The sequence below is a fragment of the Gordionus sp. m RMFG-2023 genome, chromosome 1 (assembly GCF_954871325.1).
Source record: "Gordionus sp. m RMFG-2023 chromosome 1, tfGorSpeb1-WG-v2, whole genome shotgun sequence".
NCBI classification, from domain to species: Eukaryota; Metazoa; Nematomorpha; class Gordioida; order Chordodea; family Parachordodidae; genus Gordionus; species Gordionus sp. m RMFG-2023.
In genome coordinates this window covers 43,775,329-43,802,811 of record NC_088775.1, presented here as the reverse complement: position 1 = coordinate 43,802,811, position 27,483 = coordinate 43,775,329, and the positions used below count along the sequence as shown (strand labels likewise).

At 27.5% G+C, this 27,483-nt stretch overlaps 1 protein-coding gene and 1 long non-coding RNA gene across 5 annotated transcripts in view; one reads left to right on the top strand and one right to left on the bottom strand.

Moving 5' to 3' along the window:
* Positions 1 to 13,753: 13,753 nt before the first annotated feature.
* Positions 13,754 to 27,483, top strand: part of LOC135931509 (major facilitator superfamily domain-containing protein 1-like) — a 29,210-nt gene continuing 15,480 nt past the window's right edge. For 3 of the 4 annotated variants that reach the window (XM_065468679.1, XM_065468678.1, XM_065468681.1), the window contains exons 1-5: positions 13,754 to 13,893; positions 13,934 to 14,030; positions 14,081 to 14,142; positions 14,183 to 14,250; positions 14,306 to 14,414. In XM_065468679.1, the coding sequence (XP_065324751.1) occupies positions 13,949 to 14,030; positions 14,081 to 14,142; positions 14,183 to 14,250; positions 14,306 to 14,414 (321 nt within the window). In that variant the 5' untranslated portion in view covers positions 13,754 to 13,893; positions 13,934 to 13,948. Of the gene's footprint in view, positions 13,894 to 13,933; positions 14,143 to 14,182; positions 14,251 to 14,305; positions 14,415 to 27,483 lie in introns of all 4 variants that reach the window. The other variant, XM_065468680.1, reaches the window with a different exon arrangement.
* On the bottom strand, positions 22,054 to 26,963 carry LOC135931510 (uncharacterized). The gene is made up of 3 exons (XR_010573061.1): positions 26,881 to 26,963; positions 22,560 to 22,706; positions 22,054 to 22,501 (listed from the first exon to the last, which is right to left on the bottom strand). It is a non-coding gene; the product is annotated as an uncharacterized LOC135931510 (long non-coding RNA).

The window sequence follows — 27,483 nt, the reverse complement described above, 5'->3', positions numbered from 1 at the left end:
TACTATTACTTAATTATATTTTATTTGAGATTTAAGTAATAGAACTACTAAGGCCAAATAATAAAGTGGAGATGCAAGCCCTTCTTGGTATGGTAAATTATTATTACAGATTTGTGGAGGGCTTCGCTCAAATAGCGGTGCCGTTGTATAAATTTTTAAAGAAAGGAGAAAAATTTAAATGGAGGAATGGAAAGGATGAGGCTTTTGAGGGGTTGATATCTAGGATCGGGAGGGAACCAGTTCTAGTGTGTTTTAATAAGGATTTGGAAGTAATGTTTTTTTAGAGCGGTGGAAACCAGATATTCGGTTATCGCACAAGAAGCGCTAGCCGCTATTTCTGGATTGACTAAATGCCGAAAGTACTTATTAGGGCGTAGATTCCTGGTATATACGGATCATAAACAGCTGGTGCATCTTTTTAGGAAAGATAATAAAGAACTAATGTTATCGCCTAGACTACAGTGGTTATTACTTGTAAGCAATTTTGACTTAAAATTGAAATATCGGCGGGGAATTTGAAGATAGTGAGTTAAAAGGAATGGATGAGGAGGATGAGCACTTGATAGGGCGATGGTAGGAATATCTAAAGTAGGAACAACTCAAGAAAGTCACATTAAAGGATCGCGAATTAATATGTATCAAAGCATGCGTAAAGGGACTAAGACATGGCGAGAAGGAGACATAGCTTTTAAATATTCATGAAATGAATTGTCTATAGTGTATAAATGTGTAGTACGAGGGAATAGAGGTGTAGTACGATCAAATTAAGGGATGCGGTGTTGACTATGATTCGGAATCAAGGAGTTGAGAAAATGGAACAATGGGACCGAGAATATGTGTGGTGGCCGGGAATGAATAGAGATATTAAAAATATCAGCAGGAGCTGTTTAATGTACAATACATGGGCCAAGATGCCCCATAAAGACAAGAAAAGTGTTTGGCCAACCAAGCCGTGGGAGCGGATACACATTAACCTCTGACTTTAAAAATAACATTTATATACTCGTGGTGGACGCATACTCAAAATGGGTGTAGTACAAAGAAGTAAGGGGATCAACGACTCAAGTGATAGTGAAGACGTTGAAAATCTATGGGCCAGGTTCGGAGTAGCGAACGATAGTATCTGACGTAGTTCCAGCTTTTATCAGTGAACAGTTTAAGACGTTTTGCATAGAAACTGGGGCAAAGCATATTTTAGCACCGCCATATCATCTAAGTTCAAATGGTCAAGTGGAGAGGATGGTGTTGATTATCAAAAACTGGTTAAGAAAATCAAAGTATGGAGGAGGGGAAATTTGGACAGCAGTGGCATATTACAACAACATTCGGACGGAAGAAGAGCAATCTCCAGAAGAGAAGTTTTTAGGGAGACTAACTAAGATATTATAAGATTTATTAAAACAGAAACCGAATCAGGAGGTGGGATAGGTGATAGGTAAGACGCCTGAGTTTGCAGTGGGACAGATTGTATGGGCCAGAATATTTGGGGGTGCAAGGAATGGGAATCCGGGGTAATCATGGAAAATATGGGACACAAATTAAATCAAGTAAAATTCACCTATGGAAGAGAGGGAATACGTCGGGATCAATTGAAAAGGGGAGTGGATACGATTGGAAGTATGATTAGGAGGAATTAATTGATCGAAAATTAGTGGGGAAAAAATATTTAACTAAATATAGTGCTTAATTTATTCCATGAAAGTAGGGGGCAACTAGAGCAAAGATTGGATATGGATATGGTGTGACTCAATTGGATATGGATATGGTGTGACTCAACACCTGTGCGATAGATGATAATAATGAAAAGTAGATCAGCGATTACCGCAAAGGGAGGATACTCAAGGAGCTAACTACCATTTCAAATTCGAAGCACCATGAAAGGACAATAATTATGCCAGGGATAGATTGAAGTGCAACGTTTGGTTTTTGATTAGCGGGAGCGTGTTATATACATATATATTTGTCTTGAAATTTGTTAAAATTAAAAAAATAACAAGAGACACAAGAGAACTCGAGACCACAAAATATAATTTAATATACACAAAATAAGAAATCTTTTATTTATTTCTTATGTGTTAATTATTTTTGGGTTTTACATAAGCCGAAAAATAATATTTTTATAATCTAAGAATTTACTAATTTAAAAATAATAAATTCATAATCCTCGTTTTTCTTTTTTATACCCTCAATTTATACTATTTCTCCCTTCTGAATAAATAAGAATTTATTAATAATCTTACCTAATCATAAAAATAAAAAATATTAATTTTTTATGAGGATGATGACTTGCTAAATTAACGAAAAATTGACAATGAATACACAAATTAAAAGTTATATGAAAGCGAATACACAAATTTCAATGCAAATATATATACACAACATATAGTATTTTTGAAATCTGCGCAGAGTCTTAGTGAACCATCACTCTTAAAAACAAGTGTGAGAGGACTCGCCCAGCGAACATCTTGAACAAGTTCAATAATTTTATCATCTATCCGTTTTTGCAATCCTTTTGTTATTAAATCAACTTGAATATAAAACACGTTGGTGGTATGATTTTTGGTATTGCATTTTGTTTTTAATGTAGTTTGACGTAGCTGCGAAATATTGGCATTTTGTTTAATTTTAAAATACATTGCTTTATTAATTTTTGTATAGTATCAATAATCATCCTCGGTCAGATTCACAAATTTACCCAAAGCAATCTTGTCACTTTGGGCAACATAAGCATTTAAAAGTTGAGTGTTGTCTTCGTATCTCATTTTGACTTTATAGTGCCCAATACTTTTATCCTTCTCCATCATATCCAGTTAATTTTGTATCCTATTTATTTAAGATTTTAATTCCAATCATTCTTGCAATATCAATCGGTAGTATCGTAAATCTTGATCCTGTATCTATCTGCATTAACGTTGGCACATTATTTAGGTATAAGGTGACTTTATACGCATCGTGAACTCTGTTACCATGATCTACGTCCATATTATTCACATCTATGTTAAATAAATTATATTCCTTTTCTCTAATTTATCATTATTGTCCTCTTTTATTTTGTCTATTTAACGGTATTAATCTTGTTCGAATATTGAGGTTGGTTAATTTCGTTGTTTGGATATCTGTTGTTATATGATTGATTAAAATTTTGACTATTGTTGCATCTCGATATAAATCTAGAATCGTTATACTGTCTATTATATCTGTAATTATTATCATTATTATATCTATGGTTATTGTAATTATTATTATAATTAGCCCTGTTATTAAATCTTGAAAAATTATTATACGATCTTGGCCCTTAGTTCTGTCATTATTATAAAATTTTAAATTGTAGTTGTTCTGATATCTAGGGTTGTAATTGTTTTCATGATAATTATTCCTTTGATAGTCATTGTACCTTGGTGTCCACTATTGTCTATTATCGTAATTGTATTGCGTATATTGTCTTCTCTTGTTGTCCTTATGCCTAATCATTTGTCAATCTGTTTCAATCCTTTTACCTCTCTGCCCATCTATATGTTTTACTGACGATGTTTCACTTTCTATTTTTTCATTTACAGATATATTTTCTACTTTAAAAATTATATCATTTTTTAATTCTTCCCTCTATTCCATTCGCTATACTCAAAACTTTACTTATTGTAATGTTAACGAGAAATTTTCTGACTGATATAATTATTTATAAATGATACTTTTACGTTTTCTAGTACTCTACTATAATCAGTGAACTTACATTTATTACTTAACACACAAATACGGGTTACCCAATTGCTATATGTTTCATTTTTCTTTTGAATGGCGGCGTTAAATTCAGTTAAATACGAAGCATGTGACCTTTCTGGGTGAAGTATTCTCAATCTTTTGATTAAAATCGTTGGATTTATGAAGTCCGTCGATGAGCATACAGTCACCAGCTTTATATATTCGTCGTCGAGTAACTTCGTAGTAAGTTTGCCTTTTCAATATCAGCTAGTTGTCAGTCCCTAAATATGTCCTCAAATTTTCTTATAAATAACTCCACATTGCTTGAAAATGTAGTGTATTATTTTTAATATTTATTAATGGTTTCATTTTTATCAATGGTTTCATTTTTATCAATTTATTTAATAATTTATGATTTTATCAATTTATAATATGTTATATAAAAAAATATATGATACGATGCAGAGTTGTTAAAGTATTTAGATAGATTTTTTGTTAAAGTATCGGTACCTAGATATTATTTTATAGATATCAGTATCTGTATCTCGATGTTATTTTAGAGGTATCTATATCTGTTTTTAGAACTTTGTAAGATATATTTTGATATACTTTTATTTAACGCTTTTCTATATTATAAATAAAAATATTTGAATGTAAAATTTACATACAATTTAAATATATATATATATATTAAAAAATATTAAGACTACTATAATAAAAAATTATATATATATAATAAACTTATATATAAAAAAAATATATATATAAATATGCACTTAATATTATGTCCGAGTTTATCAATAAACCAGGATATTACAACCCATCTCAAGGAATCTGCCATTTTTACTTTCAATGGATTGGTTAATTTTATTTTATTATACTAATTTTAAAAATTTATTTTAGATTAATATTAATATGGATGAAGAAGAAGAAGAAGAAGAAAAAGAAGAAGAAGAAGAAGTAATAATCAATGAAGCACTAATAAGTTTCGACATTGTTTTTCCATCGCTAATTTATAGAGCATATGTTTAAATAATATCTCAAAATAAAGAAAACAAATCTCTGATAGTAAAATGTTTGCCATGTCTACCAAAAAATACAAAAATTTTAGTTAACATTACCTCAACTTGCAACATTGTAAAACATTTAAGGGTATAGATCTAAATAAATGTTTACAATTGTAATTTTAAATTTTAAGAGAAAACATCAAACACTGTTAATGAAAATAAAATAGGGGAAGGAGAATAAATCTATTAAAAAAAATATTGAACTAGACTCATAGTCCACTAATATTTTTTCCAAGAGACCTCAGACTTGAACCAAACTACTTTAGATGATATAATAAGTGTTTTTATTATAGCTAGCACTCAGCTATTTTTAATTGTTGAAAAATCCTTCATTTATAAAAATGATTAAAACATTAGCTCTACAAAAAAATATAATTTGCCAACAGACAGTGGATGGTAGAATTTCCCAAAGATTGGAAAATGAAAAGAAAGAAATCATAAAAAGTCTAATAGAACCATCGCTAATATGCACAATAGAAGATTGTTGGAGTGCCTATTTCCGGTATAGCTAACATTTAAATTTGTATGATAATTGATCAAGAACAAATCATATGAGCAGTTTTAAAAAAGGTTAATTTTTAGTTCATACATAAAAGTCACGGCACACTATATAGATCCAACAAGTTTGGAAAAAAAAATGTAGCGTGGGCTTGTAAAAAAATGACTGGTAGTCATACATATGATAAAATAGCTAAGAATTTACAAGATATAGCAAGTAGTGATGTTAAGGTAACTAGTAGTTACCTGTAACTAGTTACATTTTGGCTAAAAAATAACTGTAACTAGTTATATTTTTAAAATTGTAACTAGTAACTGTAACTAGATATAATTTTTGGAATGTAACTGCCAAAAGTAACTAGTTACTTTTAAAGATATATTCAAATAATTAATTTTATTTTTAATATGTTGTGATAAATTAAGAAAATGTCTGATTGTTATAATTTCCCGTTCAAATTGATTTTCTTTTCTTAAATTGTTACATTGCTGCTGGGCTTCATAATTTTATAAGCAAATTCAAGTAATTTAATAAACTTTAATATTATATTTATTTACAAATGTAGCACAATATATTTTTTCCGTCAAGTAACAAGCATTGGAACTTCATATCATACGTAATAAAAAAAATTTTAAATTTAGTATAAGGAAAAACAAAGACAAATTATTTTAGAATTTAATATTAAATTATTAATCATTACTTACAAGAACCAAGTCTAACAAAAAATATCATGTTATAGGTTTAATAATCTTTATGATAATGACAACATCATTGCTGCAATTCTTCACCCTTTATTTAAAACTGACTGGTCTTGGATTAGGCAAGAAAGGAATAAAGCAAAAAAGGAGGAAATTTTAAATTTAATAAATACCTTAATACCTCAAAGTGAATCCCAGACGAATGAATCATGCTCAAAACCAACATCACTTGATGTAGTTGGATTTTTTGACCTAAAGCGCCAAAATATTCTGGATAATGAACTTATAGAAAACTTTATCAAATCTAATAACAACACTTTTCTTTATATAACGATTTTCCAAAGTTAAAATTACTCTTTATTAAATATAATGTTGTTCTAACATCAAGTGCTCCCGTAGAGCGCTTGTTCAGTCTAGGTAAGCTCATTTTTGGAGATAAACGAGCACGTCTCCTAGATAATAACTTTGAAATTAATTTGTTGTTAAAAGCAAATAAACATTTATTAGATTCTAATTTTTATGAAAAAATAAATGTTTTTTTTTCAATGCAAATATATATTTTTATATTCTATGTAAATATATATTTTTATATTCGATGTAAATATATATTTTTATATTCGATGTAAATATTCAATTTTGCGATATTTTTTTATATAAATAAATTGTAAATTATTTTAAATAACTGATTATACTTTGTTTATCCTAATTTTTTTATATTAAATAAATGCATTCGATAAATAAATAATGAGCATATGAATGATGTATAAAGTAAGTAACTAGTTACTTTTGTAAAAATGTAACTAGTAACTGTAACTAGTTATGTTTTTGCCAATGTAATTAGTAACTGTAACTAGTTATGTTTCAAAAGTAACTTTTAACATCACTAATAGCAAAGGATTATTGCATTTAAAATAAAATCTCATAGACCATTACTGAAAATGCCAAAACTCAGAGTTTTTAGGTTAATTTTATTATAAATATAAACATAATATATGTTTAGGATAACTAATTTATTATAGAGTTTTCAAGCCTATTGAAAATACTAGTGAATCCATGGATGATCTGGAAGATGAAGAAGCAGTTGTACCAATATCAATAACAAGTCTTTATACTATTGCTCAGGATTTTGAAATATCAGAATCATATATTTTACCTAATCATCAATGTTGTGCCAGTCTCACATTGAATCTTGTAGCCAATGTGGATGCCAATAGTATGATTGTTAATAATGATTTAAATTTTGATACACAATAAATTTTAAATAATTTTTTCTAAAATGAATAATATTTTTAAAGAATATCCTAATATAAAATTGTTATTCATAAATATAATACCACAATCCCTTTAACCACCCCGGTAGTCTTTTTAGTGTAGCTAAAAATGTCTTTACAGATAAACGAGGATGCCTTAATGACCAGAATTTTGAAAATATTTTATTACTGAAATCTAATAATTATATATAATAATCTAACCATATATTTTCATATATTATATTATTATATTAAATTCTAAAAATCATTATTTTAGTTATATTTTGATAAATGTGATATCGATTCAATAAATATTTTAGCTCATTTCATAAATTTTCACAATAGAATCCTAATTTAGGAAAATTGTATCTATATCTAGATACATTTTTAAAATTTTATCTGTATATAGATAACTTTTTAGATGATGTATCTGTATATCTATATAACTTTTCAGACTATATATCTGTATCTAGATTCATTTAAAAGGTGTCTTTTAACAACTCTGATATGTTGTATTCCACGATCTTTGATATCGTTTCGCATTTATTGTAAATACTATGCCGCCTGACTCTATACATTCCATACCACGGATATATAGATGAGCAATCAGCATGTAAGTGATCATAATAAAAGAGCTCTGAATCTTTTCTTATGTATTTGATATTGTATTTTATTGGATACTTGATACTATTAAATATTTGTATGTCATGATCTTATTAGTTGCGCTGCCACCATATAATGTATCTCCAAGTTATATTAAAAACAATTATAACGGCATCAAAATAATGTTCGGAATAATATTAATATATCTAAGAAAAATAACTTTTCTAGGAGATATGTATATAAAATATAAGTTTTAAAAATAAAATATATATGAATAATAAATAAAATACAATTTTCATTTTCTTAATAACGTTTAGGAAAATGTATAGAAAATCTTCATGCAAAGTGAAGTTTATATTTATATTTTATAAATAAAATAACGAATGAATTTTAAATAAGAATAATTTTAAAACAAAACAAGTATGTAAAATTAAATATAAAAAAACTAAATATATTTTCTTTTTGAATGCTGAGATTTATAAAAAAAATGACTATAATAAAATAATTTAAAAAATTTCATCTTTAACAAATATTATAAATTAAGAATTTGATGGTTTAACAATTATAAACATAGACGTAGCCAGGATTTTCCTAAAAAGGGGGGGGGGGAGGGAATTAACAAATTTCTGGGGGCTTCGCCCCCAGACCCCATTTGGGCGGGCCTTCGGCCGGATTAACTTAGTCTATATATATAGTCATAAAATATTTTTACAAGAGAGGAGGTTATTTTTAATAAAAAAAACGAACAAATATGAAGTATATTTTTATTAGTTTCTATAAAATATAATAAATTAGTTGTATATACATTATTATAAAAGATGGTAATAATTTATTCCAAACAAGTATAAGAAATTTATTTATAAAAAGTAAGTAGACGTATAGTAGATATTCCTTTATTATATAGAATTGTTTATAAAATATTAGGTAAAATTCCACTTTTACAGACATATTTGACAGAGTTAGAGAATATATTACAGATAATATTTTAACAAATTTACTAATCAATGCTCTTGATAATAAATATAGCAACAATTTGCATTCAATTATTTAACGCCATCTATTTATTTTAAATAAAAAATAATATTAAAAAATACAATGTCTTTAAAAAATATATTCTGATGTCCTTATCATTATTTTATAGTTTTCTTTAAAATATATAATTCACTATATTGGTAAAAATTATTTAATTATTATATGATAATTGATAAAATTAGATATACTGTAAATCTACGACATATAATATTCCACTGTTTGTATTGTGCTTTAATTTTTTTATTTAATTTATGATTTAATTTTATCAATAGTTTTATAATTATATTTTACTTTTATTAAAATAAATAAATTAAAATTACTCACTTTATAAAAAATTATATTTGATATATTATATTTGATATATTATATTTGATATATTATATTTGATATATTATATTTAATATATTATATTTGATATATTATATTTGATATATTATATTTGATATATTATATTTGATAAGAAGTCTACAAACTATGGAGATGAGAATGCTGAGGATGATTGCTGGGGTAACAAGAAAGGATAAGGTGCGCAGTACAAGAATACTAAATAGTTTAAAGGTAGTGCCCATTAAGACTAAGTTAATGGTAAACAGACTTAGGTGGTATGGGCACACAATGAGAAGGCCTATGAACTACATAGGAAATAAAGTTGAAAGATTGGAAGTGATGGGCAAACGTAAAAGAGGAAGGCCAAAACTTCAATGGGGCCATAAAGTTAGAGCCAATATAAAGAAGTTTAAAATAGATAAAAGAGATTGTACGAATAACATAAAGTGGAGAGAGATGTTGAAGGAGCTTACCACCAGAAAAGGTGAAAGCTAAGGAGAAAAAAAAAAAAAAAAATATTTGATATATTATATTTGATATATTATATTTGATATATTATATTTGATATATTATATTTGATATATTATATTTGATATATTATATTTGATATATTATATTTGATATATTATATTTGATATATTATATTTGATATATTATATTTGATATATTATATTTGATATATTATATTTGATATATTATATTTGATATATTATATTTGATATATTATATTTGATATATTATATTTGATATATTATATTTGATATATTATATTTGATATATTATATTTGATATATTATATTTGATATATTATATTTGATATATTATATTTGATATATTATATTTGATATATTATATTTGATATATTATATTTGATATATTATATTTGATATATTATATTTGATATATTATATTTGATATATTATATTTGATATATTATATTTGATATATTATATTTGCAATATCTAACCTCCTCAGTTGTAGAAGTCAACAGGATCTCTGATAGACTAATGAAGATAAAACTCTGCATTGGTCAATCAATACTACACATCCTATCAGTATATGCTCCTCAAACGGGTTGCAAGGAAGAAGAGAAAGATGACTTTAGAGCTATCCTTGATGAAGCCGTAATGGAAATCCCTAAGGATGACCTAGTCATAATTGGTGGTGATTTAAATGCGCATGTGGGGAAAGCAAGAGATAGCTACAAAAGGCATCATGGTGGTTTTGGATACGGAGAAAGAAATGATGAAGGAGAGCACGTACTGAAATTTGCGCAAGCCTTCGACCTTGCCTTAACCAACACCTACTATAGGAAAAAAGATAGTCATTTAATAACATATGAAAGTGGTACTAGGAAAACACAGATAGATTACATGCTAATCTCTCGCAGAAGATTAAAAGATGTAATAGACTGCAAGTCATCCCAGGAGAAGATATCGCCGCGCAACACAAGCTACTAATCATGGATTTACAAATCTCAAATAAATCCACTCAAAATAAGATAAAACTGGAACCACGCATCAAATGGGGCAAATTAAAAACAATTACAGATGCCTTTGCAATCAATGCAAACATTGAAACAATAAATTGCTCACAAGTCAGTGAAAAAATATGGACAGACCTTTCATCCAGATTAATAGACACTGCAAAATCGACGCTAGGCTTGACAAGAGGAGGCAACAAATCACACAAAGAACTATGGTGGTGGAATCAAGAGGTACAAACCACTATACAGGAGAAAAAAGCCCTTTATAAAATATGGTACAAATCCAAAAATGCAGATGACAAGTCAAGATACAAAAAATCCAAGAGATTAGCTACAAAGGCGGTGGCTAGGGCCAAATCTATGGCATACGATGACATGTACGAAGATCTACATACCAAAGAAGGGCAAAATAAAATATACAGATTAGCCAAACAGCGAGAAAAGAACTCTAGGGATATAAACGGAGCTCCGAAAGTAATCAAAAATAAAGATGGGAAATTGATAATAAAGGAAAAAGAAATAATGAATAGATGGAAAGAATATTTTCAGGAGCTTCTCAACTTTAATTCCCACATATTGCATCTCGACGAACACTCCCCTTGTCAAAACCTTGTACAACCTATAAAAGAACAAGAAATAATCACATGCCTCAAGCATATGAAAAACAACAAAGCTAGGGGTCCAGACGATATTCCAATAGAAAGCCTTAAAGCACTAGGAGATGATGGAATACATCTCCTCACAAATCTGTACAATAAAATACTTGGAAATGAAGAGGTCCCCCAAAAATGGAGGCAGAGCTATCTAGTTCCTATCTTCAAAAATAAAGGGGATCCACACAATTGTCAAAATTACAGGGGCATAAAACTAATGTCACACTGTCTAAAACTATACGAAAAAATAATAGAAAAAAGATTAAGAGATATAATCGAAATAGGAGAGACACAGTTTGGCTTTATGCCTGGAAGATCAACAACCGATGCTATCCATGCAATTAGGCAAATGAGTGAAAAATACAGGGAAAAGAACAAAAAGCTACATATGGTCTTTCTCGATCTAGAAAAGGCCTTCGATAGAATCCCAAGAAAACTTATCTGGTGGGCGCTACGCCACAAAAAAGTTCCCGAAAAATATATAAGAATAATAGAGGATATGTATATGGGACATACAACAATGGTCCGTAGCACAACAGGTACTTCAGCAGGCTTCACAATAGCCGAAGGAGTTCATCAAGGGTCGGCTCTCAGCCCACTTCTCTTCATTACAGTAATAGATGTATTAGCACAGTCTATACCTCAAACAGTCCCGTGGAATATGATATTTGCAGATGATATTGTGATACTTGCCGAATCCAAGGATGAAATGAAAGAAAGGTTAGTGAATTGGATAAATATCCTAGAAACGCACGGATTAAAAGTAAATAGAGAAAAGACGGAGTATATGGTGATAGGAGGAGATGAAACGGAGAGTATTGATATAAATGATTGGCAGATATCCGCAATTGAAAGCTGCAAATATTTGGGCTCCACTATACAAACAAACGGCACAATAGAAAAAGAGATAAAGAATAAGATTAATCAAGGGTGGTTAAAGTGGAGATCTTTATCTGGAGTGCTATTTGACAAAAGAATCCCACACAAATTAAAGGGAAAAATTTACAGTTCCATGGTACAACCAACTATTCTATATAGTTCGGAAACATGGCCAACCAAAGAATCAGACGAGAGAAGTCTACAAACTATGGAGATGAGAATGCTGAGGATGATTGCTGGGGTAACAAGAAAGGATAAGGTGCGCAGTACAAGAATACTAAATAGTTTAAAGGTAGTGCCCATTAAGACTAAGTTAATGGTAAACAGACTTAGGTGGTATGGGCACACAATGAGAAGGCCTATGAACTACATAGGAAATAAAGTTGAAAGATTGGAAGTGATGGGCAAACGTAAAAGAGGAAGGCCAAAACTTCAATGGGGCCATAAAGTTAGAGCCAATATAAAGAAGTATAAAATAGATAAAAGAGATTGTACGAATAACATAAAGTGGAGAGAGATGTTGAAGGAGCTTACCACCAGAAAAGGTGAAAGCTAAAGAGAAAAAAAAAATTGATATATTATATTTGATATATTATATTTGATATATTATATTTGATATATTATATTTGATATATTATATTTGATATACTATATTTGATATATTATATTTGATATATTATATTTGTTATATTATATTTATTATATTATTTAATAATTTTATGGATCTATTATTAATAATTATAATACATTTCACTTTTGTCTTAAAACTTATCTTTGGCTTATATTCCATTTCTTAAAAAACATTTTTGGTTCACACTTTTTATATATAAATGCTTTTTCCCAAAAATGTATATATTATGATGAATAGTTTTATAAAAAAAATATCAACTTTTACCTTCTTTCTTTCAAATTATTGTTTAAGATATATGCATACATTTTTGAGGGTCAGACAGTAGGGAGAGGACTTAGGGGAATATTTTTTATTAGCTTATAATGATATTCACAAAAAGTGATAAATTTCTGAAGAGGGGTGGGGGGGGGAAAAATTACCCTTGCCTCCCCTCCCTTGGCTACGCATATGATTATATATAATCGGCATAGCCTAAAATTTTTGTTTTTTGACATTTCTTTTATAGCCCAATTTAAATAATATTTTACTTTTTTGTTATTTCTTTACTGTAACATAAATAAAATTGAATAATGTGTGAGATAGACATTTTTTCATATAACCTCAAATAAAAAGAGTATTATATTATTTAAGAATTAAACAAAAATATCACCCTTAATATATCAGACCAACTAAAATAGCAATTAAATCAAAAAAGTGAATTACGTAATTGTGTTATTTTTTAAGTATTTTTTTTAAAATAAGTTATTTTTTGCCAAAATTGCTGACCCTTAATAATGTCAATTATAATTTTTTATAACAGCTAAATGTAACTCAAAATCATTCATTATAGTGAATATGAGCTATGAATCAAATAATATATCAGAAAAGTCTATTCTTTTGCAAAAAAGCCTAAAAAATTATAATAATAAAAAATTTAATGATCAAATATATGATCTTAAGAACAATAGCAAAATAATATTCGTTAATTCACATGAACTTTATAGCAATATTGATAAGAATAAAACTTTATTTGACCCTAATAGAGCCTTTTATAGGTTTTGTATTTTAATTTTATCTTGTTTTGTGGGATTTGGTAATCATATATATATAATAATTAATCAAATTAAATGTAGGTGCCTGTATTTGTTATGACTCTCCAGCCCCTTTGCAAGATCAAATTCGCAAAGATATTAACATTTCAGGAAGTCAATTTATGGCATTTTATTCATGGTATTCTTGGCCAAATATTATTCTATGTTTTTTTGGTGGTTATCTTATAGATAAAGTATTTGGAATACGTTTTGCCACTTTCTTATTTGCTGGATTAGTTTTAATTGGAAATGTAAAAATATTTCTTTAATTACTATATATGTTACTTATAGATTATATTTTCAATTGGAGCATTTTTAAATGCTTATTGGCTTATGTGTATTGGTCGTTTTGTGTTTGGGTAGGTTCTCACTATAATAGCATTTTTTAATACATTATTTAATATATGTTTTTAGGGTTGGTGGTGAATCGTTAGCAGTAGCACAGAATTTCTTTGCTATATTATGGTTCAAAGGTAAAGAGATCAATTTGGTGTTTGGTTTACAGCTTAGTGTGAGCAGATTGGTATAATTGATTTATAATTTTTATTTAATACTTTGTTTTTATAATTTGAGATTAATCTTAATTCAATTGGAATCAAATAAATAGTAAAAGCAATCATGATGATTACTAAATATATTTTTAAATATATTATCTTAATGGTCCTTGCATTAAAAAAAATTTGTTTGATAAGTTGTCCAATTTGAAAAAAGTGCCCTAATTGATATGATAGCATGGGCACCAATTTCATGGTGTTAGTTGTACTTGGGCCCTCAGTGAAATATTCTACAAAATACATAATTGACCCATTAAAATTTTAACATCAAATTTTCTATGAAATATTATCTATTTTAAATTAGATTCACATCTGTTTGATTTAAATTTTTAGACAAGACTCCACAGTACAAATTTGTTGAATAATGTTTAAGGTCATTTCATGACAAATTATTCAAAAATATCTGACTTTTGGAAACCATTCTTGAAAATATAATGAAATATTTTATGTTAGTTAAACAGATTATTTTACCCAAATCAAAATTTTATAACTCTGGCTCATTTAAATCTGAAATTATGAGTTTTTAAACTCCAAAGTATAAGTTTTCCTAATTTAACAATTTTCAAAGTAATTAAAAATCTTTAGGAAAATACAAATTTTGAAAAAAATTTCAGTGTTCAAATATTTTCACTAGTAATATTTTTAGCAAGCAGCACTTTATGATGCCATTTTTTGAAATTTTAAGAATTTAAATATATAAGGTGGCCATATGAGTTTTATTAGGTAAGACCATAAAATCCTCTAGGAATTTTTGAAGGTCAATATGGTTTAAGTAATTTGCAATCAAAACGTTTTTTCAAAGCTTTTTAAGGCACGTTTTTTGCAATATTCTTTACTTCCAAACAACAAATAATATTTATTATACAGATGATTTTTTATATCACACAATATTTTGATAAATAATGATCTTTGTTATTTTAAAGCTAAGATTATTTACTTATTAAAATATAAAAAGCATATAAAATACTTACAGGACCAAATTATTTTAAAATAATCTTTTATAGCAGAATAAGCAATTAGGATATTTAGAGGGATAAGTTATATAAGAGAAAGATAAGACTTAATTCTTAAATAGATTACTTTTATTAAAGTATTATTCACTAGATAAGTTTATTGTAGAAATAAAAAAAATTAAATCGCTCCTGTTTTGTTATACCTGATATCAAAACATCTTCTACATGATTCCACTTAATCCTTGGAATAAAAACCCATTGTTTTTTGAAATATTGGGTCAGATACTTTTAACCCAAAAGGCAATCGGCAGAATGCAAACAACCTTCTATGTGTTGTAATTGTTAAAATTTTACTTGTATTCTCATTCACCTTAATCTGTAAATAAACATTAGAAAAATCTATCTTCGAAAAAAATTTCCCTCCTTTAGGTTAGCTAATAATTGCTCTCTTCTTGGTAAAGTCACTGTTATTATCCACGGGTTTACAGATATCCTATAATCTATGCATAACAAGCTATTATATGGTTTTCTTATGGGGACTAACGATGTCGCCCAGACGCTATATTGGTCTTCTTTCTTTTTTAGCCATTTGTTTAGTTTTCCTTATCTATTTCCTCTGTCCAAGAAAACGGTAATCTTCTTAATCCACAAAATTTAGCCTAGTAGTTTTCCAATATTTTTAAATCTACTTCAACATTTTTTAGATTACCTATGTTTGTTGATTTCACTGGAGTTACCTCTATAAAATTTATATCTCTTGATACATTATTCTCTTCTATCTTACTTTTATACCTAATCACTGGTGTTTGTTAGTTTATTGAGAACTAAATCTTGTTTAACTTCTAAGTAACTTAATCTTATCGATATCACTCTTTATTAGTTCTCTATTTACCTCATTAATCTCGGAGACAGTTTCAAAAAAATTCCACCAATTGTAGTCAGGACTTATTGTCTGTCGTACCAAACTAAAATTGGCTCAATTTTCAACGTTGTTATCCATAACATTATACTCTTATTAATTCCAGGTAATTTTATCATATAATAACCTAAAACTTTAACTATGCTACCATCTAATTGTCTGGCTCTTTTTTTTTGTAACGAATTCTTTTTCTGGCTAAAATTTATTAAAATCTTTTACATTCATAAGGCTAATTTCAGCTCCTATATCTAATAAAAAACGTATTTCTGCTTCTATTTTTATCTTAATTCTCGGACATTTATTTATCTTTAAAATTTTTCAATTCGACCTTTCGCACATCTTCACAAATTATTTGTCATATATATTCCTAAATTCAGATTTTCTATATTTATATCTCTTGTTTTCTCTTATAATTAAAAACCAAAAATTATTATTATAAATTCCTTTAAAAACAACGATTATGACAATTGTCACTTATCTATGGTACATCTCCACTAAAATTTTATTTAATAATGTTAGCAATGCTTATTTTAGCCCAATTACATCAAAAAAATTCGAAAAACTTTAAAAACAACGATTATGACAATTGTCACTTATTTATGGTACATCTCCACTAAAATTTTATTTAAACATGTTAGCAATGCTTATTTTAGCCCATTTACGTCAAAAAAATTCGAAAAACTTTAAAGACAAAGATTATGGCAATTGTCACTTATCTATGGTACATCTCCACTAAAATTTTATTTAAACATGTTAGCAATGCTTATTTTAGCCCATTTACGTCAAAAAAATTCGAAAAACTTTAAAATCAACGATTATGACAATTGTCACTTATCTATGGTACATCTCCACTAAAATTTTATTTAATAATGTTAGCAATGCTTATTTTAGCCCAATTACGTCAAAAAAATTCGAAAAACTTTAAAAACAACGATTATGACAATTGTCACTTATCTATGGTACATCTCCACTAAAATTTTATTTAAACATGTTAGCAAAGCTTATTTTAGCCCATTTACGTCAAAAAAATTCGAAAAACTTTAAAGACAAAGATTATGACAATTGTCACTTATCTATGGTACATCTCCACTAAAATTTTATTTAAACATGTTAGCAATGCTTATTTTAGCCCATTTACGTCAAAAAAATTCCTTTAAAAACAACGATTATGACAATTGTCACTTATCTATGGTACATCTCCACTAAAATTTTATTTAAACATGTTAGCAATGCTTATTTTAGCCCATTTACGTCAAAAAAATTCGAAAAACTTTAAAGACAAAGATTATGACAATTGTCACTTATCTATGGTACATCTCCACTAAAATTTTATTTAAACATTAGCAATGCTTATTTTAGCCCATTTACGTCAAAAAAATTCGAAAAACTTTAAAAACAACGATTATGACAATTGTCACTTATCTATGGTACATCTCCACTAAAATTTTATTTAATAATGTTAGCAATGCTTATTTTAGCCCAATTACGTCAAAAAAATTCGAAAAACTTTAAAAACAACGATTATGACAATTGTCACTTATCTATGGTACATCTCCACTAAAATTTTATTTAAACATGTTAGCAAAGCTTATTTTAGCCCATTTACGTCAAAAAAATTCGAAAAACTTTAAAGACAAAGATTATGACAATTGTCACTTATCTATGGTACATCTCCACTAAAATTTTATTTAAACATGTTAGCAATGCTTATTTTAGCCCATTTACGTCAAAAAAATTCCTTTAAAAACAACGATTATGACAATTGTCACTTATCTATGGTACATCTCCACTAAAATTTTATTTAAACATGTTAGCAATGCTTATTTTAGCCCATTTACGTCAAAAAAATTCGAAAAACTTTAAAGACAAAGATTATGACAATTGTCACTTATCTATGGTACATCTCCACTAAAATTTTATTTAAACATTAGCAATGCTTATTTTAGCCCATTTACGTCAAAAAAATTCGAAAAACTTTAAAAACAACGATTATGACAATTGTCACTTATCTATGGTACATCTCCACTAAAATTTTATTTAATAATGTTAGCAATGCTTATTTTAGCCCAATTACGTCAAAAAAATTCGAAAAACTTTAAAAACAACGATTATGACAATTGTCACTTATCTATGGTACATCTCCACTAAAATTTTATTTAATAATGTTAGCAATGCTTATTTTAGCCCAATTACGTCAAAAAAATTCGAAAAACTTTAAAAACAACGATTATGACAATTGTCACTTATCTATGGTACATCTCCACTAAAATTTTATTTAAACATGTTAGCAAAGCTTATTTTAGCCCATTTACGTCAAAAAAATTCGAATAACTTTAAAGACAAAGATTATGACAATTGTCACTTATCTATGGTACATCTCCACTAAAATTTTATTTAAACATGTTAGCAATGCTTATTTTAGCCCATTTACGTCAAAAAAATTCCTTTAAAAACAACGATTATGACAATTGTCACTTATCTATGGTACATCTCCACTAAAATTTTATTTAAACATGTTAGCAATGCTTATTTTAGCCCATTTACGTCAAAAAAATTCGAAAAACTTTAAAGACAAAGATTATGACAATTGTCACTTATCTATGGTACATCTCCACTAAAATTTTATTTAAACATTAGCAATGCTTATTTTAGCCCATTTACGTCAAAAAAATTTGAAAAACTTTAAAAACAACGATTATGACAATTGTCACTTATCTATGGTACATCTCCACTAAAATTTTATTTAATAATGTTAGCAATGCTTATTTTAGCCCAATTACGTCAAAAAAATTCGAAAAACTTTAAAAACAACGATTATGACAATTGTCACTTATCTATGGTACATCTCCACTAAAATTTTATTTAATAATGTTAGCAATGCTTATTTTAGCCCAATTACGTCAAAAAAATTCGAAAAACTTTAAAAACAACGATTATGACAATTGTCACTTATCTAGGGTACATCTTCACTAAAATTTTATTTTAACATGTTAGCAATGCTTATTTTAGCCCATTTACGTCAAAAAAATTCGAAAAACTTTAAAAACAACGATTATGACAATTGTCACTTATCTAGGGTACATCTTCACTAAAATTTTATTTTAACATGTTAGCAATGCTTATTTTAGCCCATTTACGTCAAAAAATTCGAAAAACTTTAAAAATAACTATTATGACAATTGTCATTTATCTAGGGTACATCTACATTAAATTTTACCTGTTAAAGAAACATATTTTTGCCCATTAGCGTCATAAAAAAATCTTATATGTTCAAAAATATACCTACCCATTATGATAATTATCATTTTTCCAGGGAACATCTTCATTGAATTTATAATATAATATCTTTACAATATAAATTATATTATAACCCTTTTGTGTCCAAAAATCTTAAAAAATAACGCATATGACAATTGCGGCATTAAAAAAAAGTTTGACATAAATATTAATAAAAAAATAATTTAGAAAAACCACCTCTTTTAATATTCTTAAAATATAAATATATTTATTAAAAAAATATTTAGAAAAAGCCACCTCTAATAATAAACTTAAAATATAGATATATTTATAAAAATAATATAAAAAAAACTATAGAAGATTTGACCTAAAAGATTATTTATTTATGATATAATTAAAAAAAGAATAAAATTTTATGATAAAACAAAAGAATAAAATTTCTTCAAAAAATCAGCAAAATATGTTTCAAAAATATTTTTTTCTTAAAATTTTTAGCTCAAAAATATTAATTTTTTTTTTATTTAAAAAAAAATCAAATAAATAAATCCATTTTTATTATAATCAAATCAAAACATATTATTTGCATTAAATAAAATATAAATAAAATAAATTATTTTACTAAAAATAAATAAATAAAATTCTACATTATTATTTAAAATTTCTCAATAACTTTAAAATAATTTTTGGCTCTAAATTTAAAATAAACTCAAGCTACCCTCTGAGCCCACTAAGTGAGCCGACTAAGCTAGCCGACTAAGTGAGCCGACTAAGCGAGCCGACTCATGCGGCTCCTTGATCGGCTTGAGTCGGAGCCGTTTTTTACGACTACGACTCGAGTCGCAATTCGTAAGAACTCGACTTTTTAACAACACTACATATGACCAGGTTGACTTTAACTATAACAATTAAAATGTCTTATGTTTGTCTGTCTTAAATTATCTTTTTCTCTTATCAACTTTTTAACTTTTCCAACAATTTTTCCATCATATAACGTATTTCTTCCTACTCCTAAAGCGAAACTTAAAAATATTACCACTATTAAAATCAACACAATATTTTAACAAAAATATCTACAAAATTAAATTGACTTATATACATCTCTAACCAACAAATTAACATTAATTTAACTAATTTTAAAATATTAATTGCATATAAGAAAATTAATAAACTTGATACTTATATATATTATATATAATATATCATACAAATCGTCCCTGATATAATTTTTCCTTTTATTTTCCTCACTCCGCCATGACTTTTTTAAGTCATGGTACTGGACTGAATGAATTATATTTAATTTAAACAAGAATTAAATAATTAACTAAAAATTAAATAATTAAATATGAACTTTATTTTAAGAAAAAGAATAATAATTTTTGATATAAAAACGAATATTAAATATTTTAATCTTTTTATCAACATTTGCATATTCATCCAAATTATACGAAACATAAAACTTAATAATATACTCCAAAATTATGAATAAAACAAAAACATAAAAATTAGAATAATCAACACATTGTTAAACTCAACTTAAGTAAACATAACATTAACATAATAAAAATCATAGTTAAGCGTAACATAAGTACAACATCTAATTAGCATAATCCTCGATCATCACAACAAATATTATAAATTAATTTGTCAAATTTCTATTTCATTTTACTCAATTTAAATAAAAATCTGGTAAAAAATTAGAAATTCAACTGATTCAAGAAATCTTCTCAACTGATTCAAGAAATTTTTTTCAAGATCCGATCCAAAAAAATATCTTTGTAATGTTAAAGGGTACGATATTTCAATGAAATCTGAGATAAGGACAATAAACATTTCCTTAGTTATTCTCTAAAATATAAATTATAGGGCAAAATTTTTTTGTCGACTTCCGAGTTGATTTGAATCCAAAATAAATTTTAAAATCAAAGTCTTTATCCGATAAAATGTCTGTCCTACCTGGTTCGAAATTTATATTTGTTTTAGTCCCGATGTTGGCCCAAATTTTTATAGGTTCGGGCCCTAATTGAAATTTTTAATTTAGTAAATATATGATACCGCATTTTTTTGAAGATATATCAAATAAAAATCATATAACAGACAAATTTTATTAATTTATCTTCGCAGCCCGATAAAGTATTCTAATTTATTTATACAATATAATTATTTCGATATAATACTGGATTGACCTCATCGAGTTCACGACTCTAGTTCTGCACTAAGTCAGTCGACCAACCACTCGGACTCGGATATTTAACATTAGAATATGATATAAGAATATTCAATTTTTGTTATTATTAAACCTTTCATGCACAGAAATTTTAAAAAAGTCCTATTTTGCATAGGTAAAATTTTTTATTAAAAATATAGTAAAAATCTCATATAATTTCGGTATAATTTTATTTTTAAAAATATATATAAAGATTTCATAAGATATTACAAAATTTAAAGGGGACATCTGATATCCCATTGTGCAAATAAACATATTTCATGATACGGTTTAAAACAATTTCAACTTTAAGAGAGTTATAGCGCCACAAATAAGAACGATGTTCTAGTATAACTATTGAACAAGGAGAATATCTTCTTCTATGTGAGGCGTCACATCTCCTAATCTTCAAAGGCACTTGTTTTTATTAGATGGTGTTGGATAGCTGGGCTCTGCTAATAAGCTGCCACATAAGTTATCATTTCTGCCAGCATCATAGTCTTACAAGGTCGGACATGTTTATCGAAATCAAAAGATTCGCTCTGAGAGGTCAAAGTATTATCATTTGTATGGATAAGCAGCCATTCAACCCTATTTACAAGCATTAGTTTGGCTATATATTGATCGTGGAAATCTGGCATTATGCTCCAATAATCCCGGTAGGCTGGTATTTTTGTTCATCCCCATTAGCATGTTTATCGCTATAAAATTATTCCAATTTCAAAAATATTGGCAGATTTAAATCTATAAAATAATAAATATAAGTAGTAAGGAAAATAATATTTATTTTAACGTTTCATACTTAGGGCTGCTTATAAATTTGTTTGAAATGTCAAAAATTCCGGAAGATAATTAGATATATTAATTGAATTAGTTTTTATGGAGTTTAACATCGCCGATATTTTTCGGCCAATAACTGAGGCAGAGGATTCATATCAGTTGACCGATTCTGCATAATGGGATTCATTGATATAAATAATATAATTATTAAAATAAGATGTATTATATATTTAAAAAAATGATATACATATAAAAATTATATCGATTACCGCGAAATAATATTATAGCGAATGTATTACTGCGAATGCATTATCGTGAAAATAATATCACGAATGCATTATAGCGAATATTATACAGCTAAAATATTATAGCGAATGTAATACGGCGAAAGTGTTATAGCGAATACATTACAGCGAAGGAATTATCGCGAATGCATTGCAGCAAAAGCTTTACCGCGAATGAATTATCGCGAATGCATTATCGCGAAAATATTAAAGCGAATTTATTATAGCGAATGCATTATAGCGAAAGTATTAGCGCAAATGTATAGTCGCGAATGCATAATCATGAATGCATAATAGTGAATGCATAATCGTGAATGCATTATCTTAAATGAATCACATCATTTGTAATATCGGGAATGGAGTTTGATGAAAATTACAATTTTATATTTATCGGTCCTTAGAAATATTAGTTGAACCTGGAAATTAAGTTAAAGTTGGGCTTGGGTCTAAAAATATTTTTTTTTGAAAATAGGGTTAAGGCTTTTGGTTTAATTGACTCAAAATATATAAGATTCTAAGCAATAAAATAGATTTCTCGAGGATTAGGGTAAAGATATTAAGTTTTTATATTATTTGATTGTAAAATAGGCGTTTAGTTATATTTTTCGATTAAATTTGGGACAGGACAGGCTCAGGCCTAAAATTTAAAATAATGGCTAGGCACGGGCCTCAAAATAAATAGAGATTTTGGATGGAGCTTTGGATGAAATAAATTAAATTTGCAAGGTGCTAAGAAAAGTCTTATTTAAAACATTGAGCCAAACAGATAATTAGTCCTCGGAAATCATTTATATTAATCTTTGACAAAGTATGCTATAATTATTGAGGATTTAGTATTGACTTGATAAGCATTTTTGATAATAAGTTTGTATAAAGTTCTTTTATTGCTTAATCAAAAGGGCAAGGCCAAAGCTTATTTAAATAAGTCATAAAACAATATTCCTCATCATAGGTAGATTGTTGTGAATGGCTACACATATCTCAAATGATGAAATTGCGACTATTGTGGCTCAGGAATTGGGAGAAACGATATAAAAATGATTTCCTTAATTGATTCTTGTTGGGTTCTTGATTCCTGACGAGTCTTTTTACTAGTTATGCGATTAAAGAAAAAATTGTATAAAAATATATATAGAAACATATTAAATATAAGTTTAGCTAAAATTGAATGAATTGAACATGCCTCATATATTATTAAAAATAACTTAGCTATTTTTAAAACAAATTATTATATTTCCATTTCAGTTCGGTTGTTATAATCTGGCGAATATCACGAATTTTATTAGAGTGGAAGATGAGAAAATTTCATGGTATAAAATATTTACTTTGTGAGTACAATTTTTGTTCTCGCAAAAAATGTTGTTTACATCAAGGAGTAGATGTATAACCCTAAATAGCGAAAGGCGGAAAATATCTCTTTTTTATATTTCATATGCCTTCATATTTTTTTAAATGTGCATTCTTCCAGACTAAAGGAGGTTTTATAGAAAGATTTAAAACAGAAGTTTTAAAAGCAAGCATAGTCGGATTTAAAATTAATTAAATAAGCTGAAGCGAACTTATCATTTATGATTTTACTTTTTACAATTTCCTTAGAGAAAACGAGATCTATCGACCAGGAACTTCCAAAAGATAACAAATTTATGGTTTCTGATATATTTTAAAAATAAAAACATATTTATTAAGAATAAAGTTTAAAAAACGATAATGAATTTTATTTGTAATTCTTTTGGTATATATACATTTATATAATTATCCAATTTAACTTCTAATAATATGCAATTTGATTAACCAATATTATATTACATGTCGGAAAGTTATAATATAATATAATACAATATACAAATAACGTCCTTTTAAAATATATCTTAACCTTTACAATAATAAATATTCAAATGTAACATATCTCCTTTCCCACCAAGTTAAGATCGTCTACCAATCTTTTTATTTACCAAGTTCAAGTTCATCTATTAATTTTTTTTTGTTGGCTTTAGTTCCCTTGTTGGATAACCCGTTTGCCTTCCTTTTTGACTTGGTTCAATTGTTATTATTGATTTGATTTCGTCTGTTCTTTCTTCCCTTATTCGTAGTTGGTCGGGATGTTTTAATACAGTTTTGTACCTTTTTTTTTCTTCCCTTTTCCAGGATTGTGATGGCGATTCTAATTTTTCGACCAATTGTGATGGCGATTCTAGTTTTTCGACCAATTGTTCCCACCATCACTGTTTTATTTTCGCTTGTTATTTTATCATCATTTATCTGTAGATCTATAGCGATTTTTGCTATTCGTTGGTAGAATTATTCTCCACATAATCGTAGTACCTGAAGTTTTACGTACCACTACCACTGGAGTACTCCAGGTTACTCTATATAGTTTGTCTCACGTTACCATTATCATTATATTGTAGATCATATTAATTTCTACATATATTGGTAACGATAAGTCAAATTCTATAATCCCTGGAAATCTAAATAGGCTGTGTCAAATTTTATAATCCACGGAATTCCAAATAGGCTGTATCAATCATTTTGATAGTGCCCTTTATCATTATCATAAATTCTATAATCCATGGAAATCTAAATAGGCTGAATCAATCATTTTGATAGTGCCCTTTATCATTATCATAAATTCTATAATCCATGGAAATCTAAATAGGCTGCATCACTGCATCAATCATTTTGATTGTGCCCTTTATCATATAAATTCTATAATCCATGGAATCTAAATAGGCTGCATCTATCCTTTTGATAGTGCCCTTTATATCTTAAATTCTATAATTTTGTTTAAGTTTAACGGTTGGTCTTCGTCTTTAGTATCTGGGTATCGTAAACATAGTTCTCCGGTGATTAATTGATCGCGAATTCTTAGTTCTACGTTATCATAAAATTCGCATCTTCGAGCTAGCTCCTTTATATATATATATTTTTTTTTATATATCTCATTACGGATTCAGTAGGGCCGCGACTTAATCTAATGAAATCAATTGCTCCTCTATCAATAGAAAATTTTGAGGATATTTTATGTGTCTATAGTCGTCAGTAGCCCATTTATCTCATTCATCTTTCATCCATAATTGCTAAATCAATTTATTTATTTTTTAACAAAAAAAAAATTATAATTCTATATAATATTTAACTTGACCGAAAACCGCGCGACCTTTTACCTCGTCGCCAAATATTAAAGCGATTAAAGTTTAAAAAACGATAATGAATTTTATTTGTAATTCTTTTGGTATATATACATTTACATAATTATCCAATTTACCTTCTAATAATATGCAATTTGATTAACCTCGATAATATAATATAACATGTCTGAAAGTTATAATATAATATACAAATAACGTCCTTTTAAAATATATAACGTGACCTTTTAAATATATCTTAACCTTTACAATAATAAATATTCAGATGTAACAATATTAGCGATGAACTCCTTATTATAAAGTAAGTGGATGAGTAGCAAAGAATTTTAATACTTAATGCATTTGCGATATTGCATTCGCGAAATGCATTCGCGATAATACATTCACGATAATAATTCGCGACAATGCATTCGCGTAAATACATATGCTTTAATACATTCGCTGTAATGCATTCATGATAATAATTTCGCGGTAATGCATTCTCTCTAATGCATTCGTGCTAGTACATTCGCTATGATGCATACGTGATAATGCATTCGCTATGATGCATTTGCGATAATGTATTTGTGGTAATGCATTCGCGATAATGTTTTCGCGGTAGTGCATTCACTATAATATCTTTTCGCGGTAATGCATTCGCGATAATATATTTCGCGTTAAAATTTTCGCGGTATTGACGTGATGTATTTGCGGTAATACATTCGCTGTAATACATTCGTGATAATGTTTTCGCGGTAATGCATTCGCTATAACGCATTCGCGATACTGTTTTCGCTATGATGTATTCGCGGTAATGCATTCGCTTTAATATCTTTTCGCGGTAATGCATTTGCGATAATATATTTCGCTTTAAAATTTTCACGGATGACATGATACGATATAAATTAATATATAAGTATTTATAAAATATTACCTTATCAAATTGAATACTTTTAGAAATATGAATTTTTAAAAATCCATTTGAGAAAAATCTGGAAAATAATACGAATAAAAATCTCAATATGGCGAATTTTTAACGAGATTTTTTTTCAAATGTTAAATAAACATCATTTATTTATTTTATAAAAAAAAATAATGTTTTAAGCATATGTAAAAATGAAATAAATCCATTTTAAAGGTAAGTTAAATTTTGAGCTCGGAAGCACTAACGATGAAACTTATATCATTCTTTAGTGCTTCGTTAGTAGAGGTTGCTTCAATCCATTTTGTAGCCGAATTTATGAATAAAAAGTTATTGACGAAAAAAACAAAAATAAACAAATATTGGCGACGTGCCAACTAGAGTAGTACTTAACATCCGGTTTTCACCATTATTTAGTGCTTAATTAATGTATTTAAATTCCATTATTAATTTAGTTAACCGCCATATGGAAAAAATGTTATTAGCTAAATAAAAATTATGACGTCACGATTTAAGCGTGAAGTTGGCCGAACTTTTGGAAGCACTAACGATGAAACTTATATCATTCTTTAGTGCTTCATTAGTATAGGTTAGTGCTTCAATCAGTTCCATAGC